This window comes from Lonchura striata, chromosome 2 (assembly GCF_050655825.1).
Source record: "Lonchura striata isolate lonStrDom1 chromosome 2, ASM5065582v1, whole genome shotgun sequence".
NCBI lineage: Eukaryota > Metazoa > Chordata > Aves > Passeriformes > Estrildidae > Lonchura > Lonchura striata.
In genome coordinates this window covers 118,751,338-118,768,640 of record NC_140704.1, presented here as the reverse complement: position 1 = coordinate 118,768,640, position 17,303 = coordinate 118,751,338, and the positions used below count along the sequence as shown (strand labels likewise).

Sequence of the window (17,303 nt, the reverse complement as noted above, 5' to 3'; positions counted from 1 at the left end):
AACCAATTAAAAGAAAAAAAAGAAAACAGACATAGGAAAGGAGGTCTTCTGTGCTCCCTACTATTCCTTGGAAAGCAAGCAACTCATGCTTTGATTCAGGATACAAGATCCAAGTTTTGTGACCTGGAACTCTTTTTCTTCTTCATTTATAGAGTGTACAGCCACTTCCTGTATATCTCTGATCAACCCCATCTTGAGGTAGAATGAGAGTTTCACTGTAGAGCACATTGCCTAGTGGGTGCTCCATTGTAGTCCTGAGTTTTGGCCAAAGCTGACAGAAAGAATATGCACAGGTCCAAGGGATTCATTGAATTTGTGCTGAGGATTTCCTTCTGATGAATTAACAAAACTATTACTTAGATTTAAGATATAGCTATCTGGTGAGATTTCAGGCTGATGCCTTTGACCTCTATGGATCAGAAGCATGTTTTGACATAGGAAACAACTGGAGATTTTCCTGCCATTCTGAAAGTTAAGATTATTAAAACTGGAGAGTTAAGGTTCTCACATACACTGTGTAGTAAGAGATTCACACTTGTATTCAATATTGGATTACTCTAAAAAGCCAATCACATTACTTAATTCACTATCAGACAGACACTGTGTGCTTCTTTCTGGGTCCTTATAAACATGGACATGTTTTTATTATATCAATTTGTTAACTTCAACAAATACTAGTGACCTACAGAAAGGTTCTTTTTCTCACCAGTCTTTACCACTGCTAAAAAGTTCACCTTTTGAGGAATTATGTATATTTGGGAGATTTTTTTGTCAGAAAATGTTAAAATATCCCTTGTCTGTATTTATCAAGGAATTTGTCACATCTGTTTGCAGTATGTGAATGGTTTGTATTAAGTTCTAAAAAGACAAACCCAAGTCATTCAGCTGTCCAGTAAGGTAATTATTTATCAAGCACTTTAAAAAAGTAATCCTATTCTACTAAATCCATATTTTTCTTTTTGGCAGTAGAGTTTTAAGTTTTACATGCTGATAATACATGAATGAATTATTAATATATTGAAAAATAATTAATAGCCATTTATTAAAAGCTGTGGGATATAATAATTGCCAGTAATTAATAACATATATCTAAAGCACCTATTTCAGCTCAGCAGAGAAATATTTTTCAATATCATTTGTCTCAGTACCTTGCCAGTAAGCATCTTTACATTTTTAGTGACAAAAAGTATTGATCAATGTATAATTCACCAGAAATATTCAAAAGGCCCAGCTGGCTTGAGGACAAGAGTAATTATCTAACCCTAATCTTTACTATAAATCAAAAGGTCAGCCAATAAAATGAATCATACTTACAATTACTATGCATGGCCATTAGCAGCCACGACAATTTCACACACCGAACAAGCATATACTCACTGAAATACCTTGACAATTGCAAGCATGCCAGAGGATTTACACCATGAGAACACCTCAGCCAAATCACTCACTACATTTCTGTGGTGATTTTTGTGCCGAACATGGGGTTGATAATGTAAAGATGCTTTTGCTGTTGTTGAGCAGGACTTACAGAGCCAAGGCCTTTTCTGTTTCTCCTGCTGCCATGAGTGTATGGGAGTGCAGGGGAGGCTGGGAGAAGACACAGCTGGGACAGGTGACCCCAAGTGATCAAGGAGATATTCCAGACCTTATGGCATCACGTCCAGTGCACAGTGTGGGGGGAAGAAGGAGGAAGGGGGCCTTTGGTGTGATTGCATTTGTTTTCCCAAGTAACCATTACACATGATGACATCTCCTGGAGATGGCCAAACACCTGCTTGCCCATGGGAAACAGTGAATTAATTCCTTCTTTTGCTTTGCTTGTGTGCCCAGCCTTTGCCTTCCATATTAAACTGTCTTTAACTCACTATTTTTCTAGTTTTTTCATTCCAAGTTCTCTCCCTGATCACATGTGAGTTGAGCAAAGGGCTGCATGGGGCTTGGTTGATGTCTGGGGTTAAACCACAACAGTCTCTTATGACATCTTTTAACTTCTCATAACATGGAGTCAACATATATAAGGTGTACAGAGGTGAATAAACATGCTGGTAAGCTGTCATTTTAAGGTATGGTTGTGTGGTTATCTCTGCTCTTGATATTGTTAGTGATGTACTTCTAACTTTTAGATTGATCTATTTGTGCATTTGCCCTGTTTCCTATGTTTACTAGATTGTTATGATTAAAAGAAAGGAGAGACGTGAAGGTTTGCTACTGAAAGGTCAATAATTAAAATATCCCTCACAGAACTATTTCTGTGGCTTCTCTAGCTGCAGCAGATTTTTTGTTGGGTTTTTTTTTTTTTCAGTGCAGTCAAATATGGACAATTTCATTCCTGTGTTCTTACTATTGCTTAAGAAATGGAGCTTCTGGTACAAATTCAAAGTTAATTGCAGAGAAAGGTAAGTTTGGGGCTAGAGACCAGTTACAGTGTATACGTTAGTCAGGAGAATAAATTACTCTTTGACAACACAATTCAGTGTTTTGAAACACTGGGACAAAACTGAGACAAAAAATGCCACACAAATATACTTAATTTCAAAATGTCAAACAATTCTCTAAAGGAATCATCAAATCTAGCTGGCAGTGAGCAGAATGCAAGTTATCCTAAATCACTATGTGTTCCCCAAGACCCCTTACCACATCCACTCTTTACCTCTAGATAGCAATGAGCTGTAACACTCCATTACCACACTAAAGCATCCGATTTAGGTATATAAATTATTAATCATCATTGTCATTTTCATTGCTTATAGAATGATAGCTGTCTGCTTCTTAGTTCAGATCAGCATAAGAGCAAGAAAGTTATATGTTTTCATACTTGCACAAACAGGTGCTTTGGAAACAGGCTCCTCCTGAAAACTTACAGCTTACAAAGTTCTGGTTGCAACACCATTCCTCATCGATGTTGTTCACCTTGAAATGTCATCATAGTAAACAAGCATCTTCCCTGGTTTGTTTCATAACCAGGAATTCATTGCTGAATCATTTGAGTTTCCCCTCACTGTAATCTGCTTCTTTTGCCATGTAATTACTGATTATAGCATGTGACACTTGGAGTTAGGTTACCCATCTATTTTGCATTTCTTGACACCTTGTTTGGAACCACAGAGTGCTGAGGCTTTGAGATCTGCCTTCATCTTCAGTGGAGGTATTTCAGCTTCCCCTTTTGCTGGCACCTAAATAGAATATTCAACAGTTAACTGTGCATGGAAAGATATCCCTTCCATACAACTGTTTACACTGACAGCATATAGTTTTCCATATATCTTGGTGTAAATGACATCAAATTTTGTGAGCTATCGTTTTATCTCAGCTTAACAGAAAAAATCTTATGAATTCCCATATACTGTAATCTGAATGGTGCATACAACACAGATGTGTACATCAGAGCACACTGTGAATTTATTCAATTTTTTCCTTTTATGACCTGCCAATAAACAAGACCTCTAATGTAACTCATTTGAAATGCAAAGTACACCAAATCGGTAGTGTTCTCTTTATTGCCTTTTTACATAAAAAGTATGTGGAAGACTCCTGGTGATTGATACAAGCTGATGCCACAGGAGAAGTACATTCTTACAGACCTAAGTATGTGTGTTGTTTTCTATCAAAAAATATTGATGATACAGTGGTGTGGGACTGTAGTTTTAGAGTTCGATAACTCATGTATGGGAAACTGAGAACCCACAAAAGTAATTGTAGAGGTGTGAGCTGGTAATCAGGGAATTCACTGTTTTAGGGGCCACACTTAGACAATCATCATCTGCCTTTTTGATATAAATTAAGAAGTGTTTAATTTTGTACCTCCAGCGAAGCAGCAGCAGAGGGAGGAGAGCACTTGCTCTCCGGGTGGGATGGAGCGGCCAGGCGGGATGGAGCCAACGGTGCCTCCCCGCTGGCCGGGCCGGCCAGGTGCGGGAGGGCCACCGACGTGGCGGCAGCAGCAGCAGCAGCAGCAGGGGGATGTCCCGAGTGGGATAGGGCGCTGCTGCCCAGCCCTAGGGAAGGCACCCAGGTACCTGTGCCGCAGAGCCGCATCCTGCACCCGCCCAGCCGGGAAGCGCCGCCTGCCCCGGCCCGCACCCCGCACCTCCCCCGCACGGAGCCAAGCCCTGGGCGGGCTGGGCAGGGCCAGGCCAGCCCTGGTCCCGGCGGGAGGGCAGGTGCGGGACAGTCGGGAGCCGGCGGTGAGCGCGGGGAGCGGGGGAAGATGTCACTGCTGGGGCAGGGCCGGGAGGGGACCAAGGGGGCACAGCCGCGGCGGGACGGACGGGACGGGGACGGGACAGGGACGGGACGGGACGGGTCCGATCCGCCGGGACCGTGCGGACTCTTCTTCTCCTCAGCCTCTCCTGCCCCTTCCCAAACACTGTAAAGGGAGCGGTGCTGCCTAAAGCAGGATGAAAACCAAGGCTCGTAAGTGCCAGGGCCAGGCTTTTCCCTGTGCCTGGCCAATCGCTGGCAAATGGGAACGCGTGGTGTGATTTCGGCCGCACAGCACTGGGAAATACACAAGGCGTGGGAACGTCCCAATTGCCTGGATTCTGAAAGAGGTCACGTCTCCTGCTAAGGAGGACACCTTCCTTCCTAAGGCTGATACCGCACCAGCGTGTTCAGTACTTTTTTGTTCAGCTAGAATCACCTTGCTGCGAAAACAAAGTGCTCTACGGCTATCGCCGCAACATACCTGTCTAAAAATGTGTTACTAAACGTTTTTAAAAACAGAGTTGGAAGGTGAGGAACTCGGGATGAAACAGGTCTGTAGGATCTAGAGGAAGATAGCTGCTTTAATCCTACTAGTAAGGTAGTAAGGTAGCTTTCACAATACAAGTTTTTAATAATATATTTTGTATCTGCACAGAAGAACACTGCAAAAGAACTTGCTGTTTGAAGGTCAACCACGTCCTTGTTTTTGTTTTTGTTTTGTTTTTGTCAATATCCCACTATTGTAATGTATTGTGTTTCTGGGTTTGCACAATAGAAGAGTGCTTGTGCCTGAGAAATCATGTTCAACTTCAGATGCATCAAGAAGTTACTACAGTACCTGAAATTTTTTATTTTTTTAATTATCGAGAACACCTTCTCTATATTTTCTCTACGCAAAAAATATTTTGCTGGTGAAATAGTACTTATTACTGGCTCTGCAAATGGAATTGGAAGGCAGGTTGCCTTAAAATTGGCTCCTTTGGGAGTAACCTTGGTTCTGTGGGACATCGATGATGAAGGTAACAAAGAAACAAGCAGATTAGCCCAACAAAATGGAGCCAACCAGGTGTTTGTCTACCACTGTGACTGTAGCAGGAGGGAGGATGTCTATGAACAGGCAGACAAGGTAAGATCTGTATTTTTGCTTCTTTTTAATAGAATATCCTGTTGAATTTATTGTTTTTTTGAAACCGTTCCTAGAGGGAAGTGATCATGTAGGGCAATATCTTTCTCCTTTTGAATAGTTTCTAGATGGAACTTCAACTATGGTTGCAACAAAGTAACTGGGTTTAATCAGTTCTGTTGAGATCTATCCATTTCTATTCTTCACTGTGAGATGGTAATGTTTAGATTAAGAGTGTGGTAAAACATGCAGCAGAGATTATCTCCATATATTAGCCTACTTAGGCTTTATAGTTTCTTTAAGATATCAATAAATAATTTGAAAATAAAAGATCAGTGGATGTTGTGAAAGAGGGATTATTTCCTTTGCCTATTTGTTTAGGAAGCAAAATGTCCTTTAAGGGTGATGTTGGATGTCATGTTTTCAGACATGTCATTAGGATGTGGCTGGACTCCAGTCAAATTGAGGGCTTCAGTTCCTTTTTTGATCAATACAGGTGGAAAATAAGGTAAAGAGCTCCATTTTCAATGAAACTCCTCTCCTGTGCTGACCAGTGCTTTGTAAACTATTACCTTATTATTATTATTATTATTATTATTGTCAGAGTTCAGGAATTGGACATTGAATTAACATGGATAATTTTTACTTTTCCTTAAACTGCCTGAAAATGCTTCTTGGTGTAACTTCACTTATAATCCTGCAAACTTCATCCAGGTGTAAACTTCTGTTAAATTCTCAATGTATGTGCTTATACACGTGACTCTCAAGTCACATCTTTGACATTCTGTGTCTGAATGCATACATCAGAGAAATTAGCTAAATTATTTTATTATGTGAATGTTGATAGATTGTTTCAGAATAGACTTGAAATGTAACATTAATTTTCTACAAGTTGTGGGTGGAAAGATGGGGACATGGAGGGGCTCGGCTCTTTGTTTTTTGGCTGTTTTTAATTTTAACCAAATTAGATTAAGTCTTTCTGAGAAAGGTAATGAAAGTTTGAAACACTTTTTTTACTCAATAAATGTTCTTAAGGAAAGTACTTTTAAAAGGTAGGTTGTATTCAGAATCTGTAAATAACTGGAAGGGCAATTCTCATGCTTTCAAATCACAAGGACTTCTTTTACTTGTAAGTAGCATGTGGGCCACAGCTCACTCACACTGTAGACAAAAAAAATATAACATTTTGAAATTATTTGTTTGCTCTTACTTTAGCAGAGTTTCAAAATGTTTGTTTTGTGTCCCCAGTAATTTTCTATCTCCAAACACATTACCAAATCAGCCACAGAACTCCAGCCTGTGGAATTTGCTGCGCCCAAATCAGCAAACACTATTCTGAAGTGCACAGATTGACCTGCCAACAGAAACTTAAAGAGCAGTTCAAAATTTAAAAATTGCTGTTAAGGTGTCAAATTATTGTTAACACCAACATATCCACAGATATTTGCATGTATTGTTCAGTCCTGGTGGAGACAGAAATTTTCTTAAATGAAGAGCTTTTCAAATATCAACCTCCCCTACTCTTGGAAATACCTGCAAATTTTTGATTGGTAATATGAAAAGTCTTGAGCTTGGACACAAAAGAGAAAGCAATAGCAAGAAAGTTAAATTAATTGGTTTTATTTGGTATACTCACTTATTCTTTATTTATACAAAGCATAAGTATTTTCCCATAATGTAAGTTTTGTTTCTAGGAAATAAAAGAGACCATTGAAGTCTCTAAAGAGGTTTTAGAACAAACTGGTCAAGTGAACAACAACTAATTTTCAGAAACAAGAAGTGTCCACCTGGGAATTCTAAAGGAAGTCACACATGGATCTGGTGGACTAGAAATACAGAATATGTGTTTGCTATAACAGATGATCAAGGAAAAATCATAGTAAATATGCCAGTCTTAAAAGGCATGTGAGAGGACACAAACACACTATGAACCTGTCTTACAGAAAACTAGTAGAAATTATGTTAACAGAAGAATAAACAGACATCTAAAAATATACATCATGTAGAATAATCATCTTGGCTTTTTCTAAATGGAAGCCAAGCTTCACACATATTTTGTAGTAGTGAGTAAACAGGACAACCAATGACATGGTAATTAAAATGCTGCCATTGTTGAAGATACGCTGTCATGATAAGAAAAGGAGGATCATCATATGTACTGACATCATCATATACTGACACAGCAGTTAAAAGAGTGGGGAGAAAGTAGAGATGTGTTCCTCAAAGGAAAAATTGAGTAAACCTGCCATACTGAAGTGTGGGGTTGAACAGTTAATGATTTGCATTCATTTATGTAGATGGAAAGGTGCAAGTATCTCAGCCCTATTTGTCAATGAGGAGGCCTAAACAGCAGAAGAAATGTCAAACAAATCTTCATTGGATGCTAAGGTTACCTGAGAGAGCCAAAGGAAGGTCAAAAGTTGGGGCACCAGACCCAATCGCCTTTTTCCAAATTGCCAGATATCAGCACATGCAGGATTTTAATATTTTTGTAGTCATAACATAATTTTTGAGACCAGAGATAATCATCTACCTTTAGTAGAGAAATCCGTGAGACTTATTGTTCATACTATAAGTGAATCATGGCCATCTGCTCTGATACAAATCCAAATCATGGCACAAAATCTTTTGAAAACAAACCCAAATGGAGCTAAAGATGATTTTACCTATTTCTTAGTAGATGCTATTATGCTCAGAGAATGGTATCCCCCAGTTATCTGAGCTGAATTCTTTCCAATTCAGTAGAAATTCTATGGAAAAGGGGTTGAGCAGGCTTAGCAGAGGAATGCAGGTTCTCACAACACCAAAAATAGGGGACTGGAAGTGTTCTGATTGCAGTTAAAGCATGCTCATGGTGTGTACCAAAGCTGCATAACATTTTACCTTTGGTTTCTGTGGAAGCCAAAAGTATTCTGGAGTTCAGGGAGCAATTAGACAAATTTGGGGTGGGAGGCAGGGTGGTAAATCACTGGGATATATTAAATACAATGATATAGATATCTTATACCTCTCACAAGATCCTAATTTGCAGCATGTGAAAAGTTGAGCACACAAGAGACTTTAGAGCCTGGGTCCTTTTTGCATTGCTTTCCACCATGAGACAAGGGCTTGTGGGCTTAGATGGACCTTTGATCTAATGCAATACAACAGTTCTTGCCTGCTTATGTTTTCATACATATCAATTATTGCAAATGTTACTAAACATTCTCATAATTGAAGCACAAGAGGCAAGGATACCTTCTAAAGCTTTCTGTTTATCCGTTTTTGTTTTGTTTTTTTTTTTAATTCAGGTTAGAAAAGAAGTTGGAGATGTTACTATTCTAATCAATAATGCTGGCATATTGATTGGGAAAAAGTTCTGTGACCTTACAGATGAAGACTTTGAAAAGACCTTCAGAGTCAACTTCTTTTCTCAAGTCTGGGTAAAGTTTTTGTGGGTTTTTTACTTCTGAGTGACCAAAACGTAAAGACAAGTATTTTGGTGTGAAAACCACAATGGTGGCAATCTAACTTAAAAATTCAGCTAGAAATAGGGATGTGAAAGATCTTGACTGGGGGAATATATGTTTTCATGATCATCCTGTAATTGCAGACAGTCTCCCCAGTATGTCTCAGTAATGTTCACACAAACCCACCTGGGCATTCTGGTAAATCAATGTTTGTGCAGCTGTACCATGAAACACACCCTACCTGTAAAAGCTGTGGTGGAAAGGAAAGTGCTGACATGATGTCATGTGGCTTCCCTGCTCCTGATGTTTCCAAAACATCTGAAGGCTTTGCCTAAGAGACTTGCAGCATTCAGGGAGACACAAGCATAGTTAGCAGTGTATACTTAGCAGTGGTATACTTCGAGTTGGACTCAATGATTTGAAAGGTCTCTTCCAGCCTAAATGAATCCATGATTTTATGTTGCACATGTTGCCCTTCAGGCTGTGCTTTCTTTCCTAGTCACAATCTGATTGAAATACATAGAAAACAAATCCAGCTGGTAAGAATTTGTTTTGGTTTTTTAACCTCTGGAGGAATTTGCAGTTATTTTGGATCTCAGCAGAGGTTTTGTGGGTTTTTTTTGTGAGTGTTACTATTGCCCCCTCTTGCAGCTTTTGTTTATATGCCTGAGTGAACAGTCTGCATCAGGGAACAATATAGCACTGCAACTCCTTCACTAAAAGGCATTCCTCAATGGAAAATCATTGCAGATAGAAGTCCTCTAAGAATTCCCCAGCCACACTGCATCATTCTTCCAAATGCTTGAGGAAAATGGACTGGGAGAGGTGTTCCCCCTGAAAGGTCTGAAGAAACGCAGGGCAGGAGGGCAACAAATACTAACCACTTACACCTGGAGTCTAATGCGATTCCTCAGCTAGTGAAAAAAAAATGTTACTGCTCTTGTCTCTTTTTTATATCTCCCCCTTTGTAAAACATTAGCCTTCTTCCCAATTAGTATCAACCACAGTGGTGTCCTGGAGTGCTGGAATTGTCAGGCAGTTCGGCTTGTAACAAAAAGGACCCACAGACAGCTGAAACTCTCCTTAATGTGTTGACTTCTAGCTCCCTCTTGTGTACCAAACCTTTAGCAACAGACAAACTGTGAGGAAACGGGAAAGTAGACAAAATACAAACTTTGCTGCTTTTAATAAGATGCTTTTAATGCTGTTATATCTTCAGACAGAGGGCAGTCATTCAAGGAGACGTTGTCTCTCATTTAAAAATTGTTACCGAGGTAAAATGTCATTTGGGCTTCTTATATATTGAAGATCCAGAAAGCAGGTCAGGTTGTCCCACCTAATTTTGGAATGAAACATTTTTGTTATGCCTATTTATAAAGGGAATTTTAAACTAAATGTATTTATATTCTTTTAGACTTGCAAGGCCTTTCTTCCAGCCATGGTGGCCCGTAACCGTGGGCACCTGGTTAGCACAGCCAGTGGAGCTGGATTGCTGGGACTCTACATGCAGTCAGGTAATTATTGTCAGCTGCCATTGCAAAATAGATCTACATACTAATCACTTTTCTTGCACGCCTCATAAATGCTTGGCTCAAGCAGTCTGTACTGACAAGAATCTGTGAGTGCCAGAGGTGATGGTGAAATGGAGCAGGATGGTGTCACGTGCCTGAGTGACACAGGGAGCTCTCTGCAGTTTTACTGTCCAGTTATAGACTCTTTTCTCCACATAAGGACAATTCAGCTCATACACGTGCAGTGGGACAGAGCCCTGCAAACAGGTTGTCTAAACTTTCTCATGACAGCTTTTCTGCAGGTGAATGTTCAGAGACTTGAGACACACAAGGGTTGTACCTGGAACTACACATTCAGTTGGTTTTTCAAGTGCAGAAGGCATTCTGGCATAATTTTCAACAAAACTAATTTGAATGAAGCATGGTTTAAGATATTTAAAGCTCAGTATTCTCAGTTGTTTCCCTCAGGAGAGCAGTCTGCTAGTCTAGCCTATTTCATCAGTCTGGGTCTGCTTCCCAGTCTCTCCTCAAGCCTCTCTTATGTGTTGCTTATATCTCTGAGATCACCCTATGAGAGCCTGAACTTCAGTGTAACAAGGATCTCTTGTTTCTTCTGCTGATTGATGGTGTTACTCTAGTGTTTGCCACCTGTTACCCAGGGCTTACCTTGGTATATTATCCGTATTTGGTATTGATAATACAAGTCACATTGAGCTTTCATCATATAACTGTAAGGCTTATGGGAGTGGGCCTTCCCATCCATGCATTATAACCTTTTACACCTTAGATATATATATTTTTAGGCTGTATGGTCCCATCATTCACTGCCTGTGAACCCCTGAAGAATAGCAAACTACTTCTGATGCCAGTCCTTGGAGTCATTCTTTTAGCAAAATTGGATTTCATTGTATCTAGCAACTATTTTCACACACATTTGAAAAGATTCTAGGAAATTACATGTAAGGCACTGTATTAAATTAATTTCTAACAATTGGAAAACTGTAGAATAATTTGTGTCAGAAGCAATCTGTGAAAGTCACTTGTTCCATATCCCCAGATAAAAACAGGCCCAGCTTAGGTTAGGTTGCACAGGGCTGTGTGAGGGCAAGTTTTGATTATCTCTGAGGATGGGGTTCCATACACTCATCAAACAATAAAAATCAGATGAAGCTCAGTCTTACTGGGAAAACAAAATAGTCTTGTAGTTACAGGGCAAATCAGAAGTAATAGGCTGAAGCAGCATTTATAGGTAAGGTATTTTTATTTTACCACTATAAATAGTTCTTTCTGAAATGTAGCATGTGATATTAAAAGTTGAAGATATTCTGAACTGAAAGAATGCCTGGTTGGTATATGAGTATCTGGAAATTTCGAGAAAATGCTGAATAAGCTCATTTGCCTATATCTGTCTACAGTGCACTGAAAAAAAAAAGTCTCCTCTGAAAAGGATTCATTTTATCCTTAGGCAACTGTGCATAATTCATGGGAAGACCCATAAATCTCCAGAGTTGGATCACCAATATGTTTTAAATGCTAATTACAAGACTGCCCATGATAGAACTAAATAATATCATGGCTTAAATGGTATTACAAAGAATTCAGATGCGTATATAGCTTTTATTGTGGTGCTATTACAATTTTGGATATTTCTCTTTTCTTCCCTTTCTAGATTATTCGGCAAGTAAGAGTGCAATCATTGGAATGATGGAAGCCATACAATCAGAACTGTATCATGGAGGAAAACGTGGCATTAAAACGACAATCATTTGCCCTTATTTTATTAGTACTAGGTTAAGCAAAGGCTTTAAAAGCGCGTAAGTAAAGCTTAGATTTGTACTATTCCATATATAAAAGTCATTTTCACTCACTGGGTAGATCATATTCAGTTTTTTATTGGTTGATTTCATTTTTAATTTAACATTTTTGCCCTATTGGCACAGACATAAAGAAATGCAAATCTTGCAAACAGTGAAAGACAAGAACTGTGCAATGACCTCACAGTCAAGGAACAGTTGGGGATACACAGAAGTATTTAAGGGAACCTTATTTGTCGGGAGAGTGCTAATGTTCTCTGTCCCAAGTAATTTTGGCAGTGTAATTACAGTTATGGCTGCCAAGACACCCATGACCTGTCCTTATTAAGTGTCTGCACTGGCAGGTGCTGTACTTCTGAGTGAGAACAGCTGTGGTGATGCTATCGGGTGGGTGGCTCTGTGGCTGCTCTGATGGGAGAGGCTGCAAGCACTGAATGAGCCATTGCAGGAGTGCAGTACCAGGGATCTTGGTTTCAGTGCTCTGCTCCTGCTTGCCCCATTCATCATCATGCAGCAGCACATGTATGCAGAGCAGAGCCCTTCTCCTGGCTGGGGATAGGCCTGGTCCTGATCTATTTAGCTGTCACCTCAGCATTTACAGCAGGAAAGGACTGCTGGAGAGCAATGATGCATAGACCAGCACATAGTATGGCTAAGCTTGGAAGATTCCAAAGCTGCAATCAACGTGGGCATCAAATTCATTGTGGTCAGCTTACAAAAAAGTCACTAAATTCACAACTTCATCAAAGTGTTTTCAATTTATTTTGATGATAGCAGGAACAAAAAGGTTTGGAGATTCCTTTTCATGACTTTGTGAGGGGAAGGAGGGAAATGCATAAATTATTTGATTATGTATGTGTGTATTTATCACAAAAGTAAAGTATTATAATTTCATAACCCTTTTTTCTTGTTTTACAGAAAACCCTGTTTGTTTCCTGTTTATGATCCAGAGTATGCAGCCAGCAGGATTGTGGATGCAATTAAAAAGGAGAAATTTTATCTGATCATGCCCCCAGCTGTATACGGACTTGGTCTCAAAATGTAAGCATGTGACTTGTCTTCTAGCATTACCTTCTTTCCTTTGCCACTGCCTGTAAAATCAGCAGGAACGTTTAGTCAGAACAGTCCTTTAGTTAATATTCCTGTAGTCACTCCAGTTACCCAATTTTAAAGAAACAGTGAATTTGATTTTTTAATAATCTAGGTAAGTAACATTCCTCTGGCCTCTTCTGTCTCTAAGAAATGTTTTAAGCTGCAGTTGGGTATAAAAACTTGAAAAATTTTCCTGAGATGGTATACTGGGAGCATGCCTGGTTTAGCACTGTCTGCTTCCAGTCTCTGCCATCTCTGCAGACTGGGCTTTCACAAAATATCCTGGTCTGTCATTCATTTTCCCAATTTATAACGTTGAAGTGTCAAATGTGTTGCTACCAGATATTAGAAGTATTGAGCACATATAATGTATTTGTCATTTCTTTATTTATGGAGTACCTTTATCTAAAAAAAAAAAAAAAAAGTGCTAATTCAATGTTTTTCTCCTCAGTTTCGTTCCTAGAAAAGTAGTGCTATTCCTCGAGTCTTATGTTAAGTTCCCTGAGAGCATGGAAAAAGCCTTCAGTCAGAAGAAAAAGGATTGAAACAAAAAGTATTCTGAAGACCTCAAGTGCTATCTAATTGAACATTTTTAGTTAAAAAATCATTTTAAATCCTATTTATTCCTTGACAAATAATTCACTTCTTTATGCTATTTTACATTGGTCAGCATGCTATTTCATTCTTCACAACCGTCTTTTAAGCCTTTATGTTTGGCAATTTTCTGAGAAACTTTTGAAAAATCACTAAAATTTAAAATTAATTAGGTATTAAGTTGAATGACCAAGCAACAATTTTGCATGGACTGTACTGTTTTCAGTCTGAAACTTCAATGAGGTATCCTGTTAATGTGGAACACAATTCTGTTGTAAATCATGGGAAAATGAAGACAGGAGGAATACTTAGAAAATAACGGGTGAAATCCCTCATTGTATTTGGAGAGAAGTCACACCCATGTTCTTCAACTGTCTTCAAATGAAATTACAATGTAAAGGTCCTAGAGAACAAAAAAAATCCCCAATGACATAAGTTTGGAGATTAGTTACACAAAATATGTGCTGGTACTTAATTGATAAAAATCAATCCTTATGTAAATTTTCAGAAAATGCTAACATAAAATGTTCATAATTGGCTTATTTTAAAAAGAAACAAACTGCAGAGCAGAATAGTGAATCTACAAAGCCTAGTCCATAAAACCCTAAGGAATTACAGAGAACATCTAACAGTCATCTATTGACCACGTTTGCCATCATAATTCAATTGTACTTAACTAAACTCATACTTACAAGCTCCCAGATATAAATAGATATTAGAGTACACACTATTGAAATCCTTATGCTTCCAAAGTATGTATGCATTCAATAAATTCTTTCACGTACCAGTAGATATTACAGGGAAACTTTCCTTTGAGAGAAGGAAAAAGCTATCTGAAGTTTGGTTCTTTGGAAACAAGGCTTATTGATTTCTATTGTTTAAAACTCTCTAGGTGATGAGTAATTAAATATTATTTTCTTATTATTAATGAGACAGCAAAGTCTAAATTGCTTCCTGCAAATACCAATCATTTTCTCAATTGCAGGCAAATATGTTGATTATTGGGATTCCCTTGTTCTGCATGAATGTTACTATTTGGCTCTAGACCTATAATAATTTTTAAGTATGATTACAGGAGTCAATGCAAATTGACATGACATTATGTTTGAGAATACACTGAGAGCCTGGATATCTTAATGTATAATTTCATTGCTGGTGCTGCAGAGCTTAAGAGCAGGGCTCATGAGGTGAGAAAAATGTGTTTAAAATGATTTGTGAAATGAGACTCCCACTTGAATTAATGTCACATTCTAGTGACATTAATATATGGTGGACTATCCATCCAAATGTTAAAGGTTTCAGGATGAAATATTTGCAGGCAAGGAGCTCATTTTAAGGGCCAGCTTATACGGCTCACTTTCTTGTTTTCAATTTTCTTAACTAGAGTGTTTCTACCTCACCATCTACATCTGCAGTTGTAAATTCACAAACCATATAGGCAGGACATGAGTAGGTTAAGAATAGTGCAAAGGAAATAATACCCTATTTTCTAAGCTATATTTCAGCTATTCTGCACAGCCACCCTGCAAAACCTTATTCTATATTGCTGCAGCCTCAGCCAAGGGCACTTTTGGCTCCATATACTTTTCAGGCTAATCTGCTTGTCTCAAGAAGGAATTTGTAAAGCTTATATTTTCTAAGTCTTACAGTGATCTGTTAGATCTTATCAGTCCTAGAAATCAGTATCTCACTCTTTTCCACGAAAACACCAGTAAAATAGTTTCAGGGTTCGGGGTTGGTTGGTGGTGGTGGTGTTTGAGGGGGAGTAGTTTCTTTTTCATACAGAAAAGAAGTGTGGTAGAGCCAGTAATACATTTCTAAAACTATAGGCCAAAACCTTCCTATTAAAGCTCAGAAGATGCATTTGAATGGTGTTCCTGTTTTTCAACAGAAAATTATCTTCATATTTTGAAATACAATGTGCCACTTAAGAAGTATCTCAGAGTTATCAACAAGTCCTGGGAATCATGTCCTGTTTTTCTTTGAGGCTTTCATCTTATTTGTAATTCCTTCATGACAAAAACATTTTTACAGGAGAAATTCTGTTACTACAGAAGCTGCAAATGAGACTGGAACACAGTTTATTTTTTTTCACTCCATGTTCTCAGCAAAACTGATGAAGAAAGGCCTGTGTTGCTGGACCAATAGTGAAATACTCTGTGATGTCAGTTTCTTGCTCTTCTTTCATGCCCACTGGCACAGCATAGCTCTTCAGAGCATATTTTTCATATAAAGGAAATCCTAGTATTGTGTATCTTATGAAGAACATTAATCATATTCAAATTATAAGCATTTTGAGAAAGAAACATCTGAATTATTCTGGGTCACTTTGTAATCTAAATCTTTGAATAAACCTTAGAGGCAATGATATGCAACTTTGATTTCTCATTAATTTCATTCTTCTGCATTATTTACTTCCTCTTTTACTTCAGAGTTTAATGTTTCCACACGAATTCATTAAGGGTGTTCCCTGTAAGTCATTATTACAGTGTTCATAGATGCTCAAGTTATTAATTTATATACCTAAGCATATAATAAAAGCCCAGAGACACTGAGATGCAACTTGCAGCAAATCATAGAAATAACTGGACTTTCCCAGAAATTCTGATAGCCTTTATCAGCTGAATTGGCATTTCCCCATTAAATTTGAAAACATTCCCATAAAAACCTCCATCTTTCTAAAGGCCTGATCACTCTCTATTGTCTTAGGAGGATGGCTTTTATGGAAGACATTCTAAGAATACACAAAGCTGATTTGAGGCTAGTTTCATATTCTAAAATGGAAAACGTATTTCCAAATCCTACAATGTTTGAAGTCTTTGAGTAACTTATATTTTCTCAGCCTCTCTCTGGAAAGATGTTTAGTTCACAGTTCTCACAGGTTATGGGACAATTGTGGAGGGATAGATTTGGCACTGGAAGTCAGGAAATTCCCTGTTTCTCTGTCACTTACCTTTGTCTTTGACCTTATTTAAACCCTGAGAAACACAAAAAATTGTGAAAGCTGCATAAACTATGTATAAGTGTACTGTCCCTGTCTTTCATCCCTGTCCTGAGAAAAGGAGGCTTCATGCTTACACAATTTTTCAGGGTAGAATTTTCATCTCTTTACTTCTACACCTAGAGAAATGTTACTACTTTCCATACTGCCTGATGATTTTTCAATATTTCATATAACTTCATGAGGAAGAAAGATCTGTATCAATCCAAAGAGCCCAGTTATTAACAGATAAAAATTCTACATTGATTACTATTATGGATTTTCTAATTTTTTTTTGCAGTCAATACAATGCCTCTGTTCAAGACTTCAGATTCTTCAGGATGCTACAGATTGCTAATAAAGAATGACTATGTAATTTAAAAAAAAATTAATTCAGCTCTATTTTTCTTCTACCATTGCACAGAACTGTTGCTGAAACCAAATAAATAGTCAGGTGGCCTTCCACTTAATTAACTAATCTCAGCTGGCAGCAGTGCCTGAGGTAGCAGTGATTTAAAGAGTCACAAGGCATTGATC

The 17,303-nt window shown here is 38.3% G+C and overlaps 1 protein-coding gene and 1 long non-coding RNA gene across 2 annotated transcripts in view; one reads left to right on the top strand and one right to left on the bottom strand.

Annotated features, from left to right (window-relative positions):
* Nucleotides 1-4,903: 4,903 nt before the first annotated feature.
* LOC146768394 (uncharacterized) overlaps nt 4,904-17,303 on the bottom strand; it is a 37,644-nt gene continuing 25,244 nt past the window's right edge. The window contains exon 2 of the long non-coding RNA XR_014952913.1: nt 4,904-10,111. This is a non-coding gene — a long non-coding RNA (uncharacterized LOC146768394). The remainder of the gene's footprint in view (nt 10,112-17,303) is intronic.
* On the top strand, nt 5,003-16,161 carry LOC110484803 (epidermal retinol dehydrogenase 2). Its single transcript, XM_031504182.3, has 6 exons — nt 5,003-5,329; nt 8,617-8,748; nt 10,190-10,289; nt 11,956-12,100; nt 13,019-13,141; nt 13,644-16,161. The coding sequence occupies exons 1-6, from the start codon at nt 5,003-5,005 to the stop codon at nt 13,735-13,737; spliced, it is 921 nt and encodes a 306-aa protein (XP_031360042.3). The 3' UTR covers nt 13,738-16,161.

What these genes read in the sequence shown, in the direction of transcription:
- LOC110484803 (XM_031504182.3), top strand. Translation starts at nt 5,003, where the DNA reads ATGTTCAACTTCAGATGCATCAAGAAGTTACTACAGTACCTGAAATTT. An exon ending in AGCAAAGGCTTTAAAAGCGC is followed by an intron (nt 12,101 to 13,018) that starts GTAAGTAAAGCT and finishes CTTGTTTTACAG; the next exon opens with AAAACCCTGTTTGTTTCCTG. An exon ending in TACGGACTTGGTCTCAAAAT is followed by an intron (nt 13,142 to 13,643) that starts GTAAGCATGTGA and finishes TTTTCTCCTCAG; the next exon opens with TTTCGTTCCTAGAAAAGTAG.